General features: G+C 37.2%; 1 protein-coding gene across 1 annotated transcript; it reads left to right on the top strand.

Moving 5' to 3' along the window:
* Positions 1-727: 727 nt before the first annotated feature.
* Positions 728-2006, top strand: LOC137391699 (uncharacterized). Its single transcript, XM_068078226.1, has 3 exons — positions 728-949; positions 1206-1379; positions 1533-2006. The coding sequence occupies exons 1-3, from the start codon at positions 728-730 to the stop codon at positions 1704-1706; spliced, it is 570 nt and encodes a 189-aa protein (XP_067934327.1). The 3' UTR covers positions 1707-2006.
* Positions 2007-3635: the final 1629 nt, after the last annotated feature.

The raw sequence follows: 3635 nt of genomic DNA, 5'->3' as shown, positions 1-3635 counted from the left end.
AATATAACAATATTAATGTCATTTAATTGTAATATTATATTATTAGTATTTTATCTTTTTAATTACGTGTATTATTCTTATTATAATAACAAAACTAATTCATACTGCATATCTATCTGTAAAACGTAATATATTAATATATAATTGATAAAATAATGTTGTTTCACGATTAATTTCGCCAAATTTCTTAACCCCACTCACTTATAGATATGTTATATAAAATAGTTATTGTCATTTTCTGGTATCATCGTTAATAGCATATTAATATTATTAGTTGATTATTATTAGTATTAGATGAAGAGTTTGTGCCAACCACTGAAGACTGGGAAAAGTTTGAGCGCTATGTTGGCCAGCATCAAACGCTCTCCAATTACATGTAAGATAGAGCTGAACTAAACCAAACTTGACAAAATATAAAAAATATCCATAGAGTTATTACTCACATTTTATGTTTACAATATCATTGATTCTGATAGGGTTTTGTAAAATCTGTGTCATGATTGCATGGCTATATATTTATTCTTTTTCTGATCAAGCAAATATGATATAATAACAGGAAATGATATTGTACAAATCTTATTGCAAGTCAACTATTGTGTTGTGATTTCAGAACCGAATCCTCCTTCAAAGAGGAGAAAATAATAGTAAGTGTGACAGCACTCCAGCGACTATTTCACTGTCACACCTGCGCCCTCCCCTGCTCATTCACGATGGTGCGAGAAGGCGGATGGGTAGAGTTCAAGGTTACATGTGCCTCCTGTCACCGATCGTACACTTGGGAAACAACTGCCAGGGTGAACAGAGCTCACGTCATCAACCCCTGCTGGCAGCTGCATCACTCTTTTCTGGCGGATGCCTTACGCAGAACCTCCGTTTTCTGTCGCTCCTGAACATCGCAATACCAAGCCACAGCGTTTGCCTCTACCAACAAAGAGAATACTTACATGGTGTGAGTGTTAATATTTACTCATAAACTTGGAAAATGTGAGTAAAAGCTTGGCACACTAATTGAATAACAACATTTAGAAACAATTTTTTTTTTGAAATGAAAATATGTCATCCTTCAAGCAAAATATATTATAATTCAAAATTCTGATTCTTCATCATAATATAGCACAAAAAGGGGGAAGAGGATTCTACATTCTTAGACTAATGATAATGATACAAATTATTCTTGTATAATGAAGTTTTACAATATATTACAGTGTATTGCTGAGCAGTACACCCTGCATAACGAGGGATTGATGGCAGCAATCGATTGGGAGCTTGATTTGGCAGGTGACGGTAGATGCGATAGTCCGGGGCATTGCGCACTATACAGAGCCTACACTATGATGGATCAGAGCTGCGGTTTAATAGTCAGCAGCCATCTTGTCAAGGTAAAACTTTGACAGTTTTTACTTCACAGCCTGACAAAAACCCAAATTTTTTAGTAGTTATCAATACATAAACATGAAGTTGCTCATCTAGCTAAATAGTTCATTCAAATGATGTGAAAGTAATTGTTGGTCGTAACTTTCTTTACTTTGCAGTCAACAGAGACCACCAGCTCTAACACCATGGAGCTGAAAGGCTTCAAGCGATGCCAGTCCGATCTAATTTCCCACGGCCTGAGAGTGAGGTCCATTACAACGGATGTTGTTACAAAGGTTGTGTGCATACTGCAAGCTTGTGTTTTGGCTTATGCCGCAAATTTGTCGCCGTGAGCGACGGCCTCTACCTGCATGCTTGGTGTCTAAGATTCGGGCTCTTTTCCCACCAACGGATGATGAAGAAGAGTTTGCAGACTTGCAAACAAGATTTGCGGCATAAACCAAAACACAAGATTGCGGTATGCACACAACCTTTTCCGAGCATTTGGCGATGGCTCTCCAAATGGGAATAGATTATCTACCAAAACAACTATTGAAAAACAATAATTGCTGATCATCAAAATAATCTCGATCTTTATATAATAAAATCATAAAACTAATACACTCTCTACTGTAGTAAGTGTACAAGCCAAATATACCAGTTCTCCTTGTGTTCCACGAGTTCAGAATATGTGTGTTCAAGTGATGCATTAAATGTGTAACACAAGAATTGTAGATAATGCTTGATACATTAGCATAGCCTTAGTGTTGTTGGCATTAAATGAATATCCAACTCACTATGATATCGCAGGTAATTATTCCACCTCAACTCAAGGGGTGCAGACGCCACAAATTCGTTTACACCAGGATGCATACGCAGGCATTCATGCTCCCCTCGGTCAAGGAGACAATGCGAAAACTCAGCATAATGGCAGCACAAACATTCAGGAAGAGATGGCATGTCTTGACAACGCTCGCAGGCACACCACTCTGTAGCCGGTGGTATTAGCTCCTAAAGAAATGAACAGATATGTCTATGCAACCATAGCTAATACATCAGGTCGATGTTATCCAACAGTATATCAGTGCAGCACTAGATTTAAATATTAAAATTGTTAATGTTGTCATTCGAGAAAAATCTGTAATTATTTTTTCGCAATATTGAAGCGATAATTATCATCATTAAAATCATATATAATAATATTCGTTCTATCACTCTCAAGCTAAAACTATTACTACTAGCTAGCTTGGCACATAAGAGCTGGCTAGTGGCGGTGCTTACTTGCTGGGAGGTTTGATTCTGTTGAGGATCTTCTTCAGATAGAGCGTCAGGCTCGAAACGCCAGGGTCTTAACTCTTCAGAATTTGACATTTTTTATGATCGCAACTCAGACATGAATAGTCGAACGGAATGGCCAAGCCGAAACTGTAAAGTAGCGAGCATCTATATTTGATACGGGGTCTTAGGTAAAACCCGAAGTGATTATCATAAACTATTGCTACGATAAGTTTGATATTGAGCTTTTTATTGGCCTTTCAATTCACGCGAGAACATCACGTGACAAGACAATAACCATACAGCGCGGATACGTCATCGAAATCAAGAGATTCCAATCTACGGCGGCTTTTTGTTTTTGAGCTTTTAAGAGCTTTTAATCACATTTCCACATATTTGGCACCTACCACACAACAGAGTAAAACATGGCGAATCTTTTGATACCAAATAACTGTAATGTGAATTTTGTTGCAAGTCAACCTTCAAGTAATATTACAAAACTAAATTACAATAGTCAACATTTTTACCAGACCATTTCATTTACACACTATATGTTGCTAAATATTTGGTTTAATGATAAGTTGGAAAGAACAGCCAATAGAGGTAAGCTGTGTTGATGATAAACCGACTAGCGAATTCAACATATATAGTAACATGAATGATAGGAGAATGTGTTCTGGTATGCTATTGCAAAGTCGGTCTCCAGCAGTTATGTAGCATAGTAACTGTATTGCAGGGGTTCCCAACCTGGGGTACAAGTACCCCTAGGGCAGGGGTTCCCAACCTGGGGTACAAGTACCCGTAGGGGTACATTTTAAAAATTTAGGGGGTACAATACAAGTTATAAGCTTAATAAGTTTTTGGTTTCTTTGGCTCTATTTATTAATAACTTTGCTGAAACCACTGCTATAGAGCTATTATTGGTATCATTTTAAAGCCAACTAGTTTTGCCATTCAGACAAACTTAGGCAAGCATCAACTCTAAACACAAGGTTGTTTCGTAAATT

This window comes from Watersipora subatra, chromosome 3, assembly GCF_963576615.1.
Source record: "Watersipora subatra chromosome 3, tzWatSuba1.1, whole genome shotgun sequence".
Classification (NCBI taxonomy): Eukaryota; Metazoa; Bryozoa; class Gymnolaemata; order Cheilostomatida; family Watersiporidae; genus Watersipora; species Watersipora subatra.
The sequence above is the reverse complement of the archived record's forward strand: the minus strand, read 5'-3'. Positions and strand labels throughout refer to the sequence as shown.

Bases quoted from the DNA above. Each gene is read 5' to 3' on its own strand.
- LOC137391699 (XM_068078226.1), top strand. From the start codon at position 728: ATGGGTAGAGTTCAAGGTTACATGTGCCTCCTGTCACCGATCGTACAC. The intron at 950-1,205 runs GTGAGTGTTAAT...AATATATTACAG, and splicing joins AAAGAGAATACTTACATGGT to TGTATTGCTGAGCAGTACAC. The intron at 1,380-1,532 runs GTAAAACTTTGA...TTTACTTTGCAG, and splicing joins TCAGCAGCCATCTTGTCAAG to TCAACAGAGACCACCAGCTC.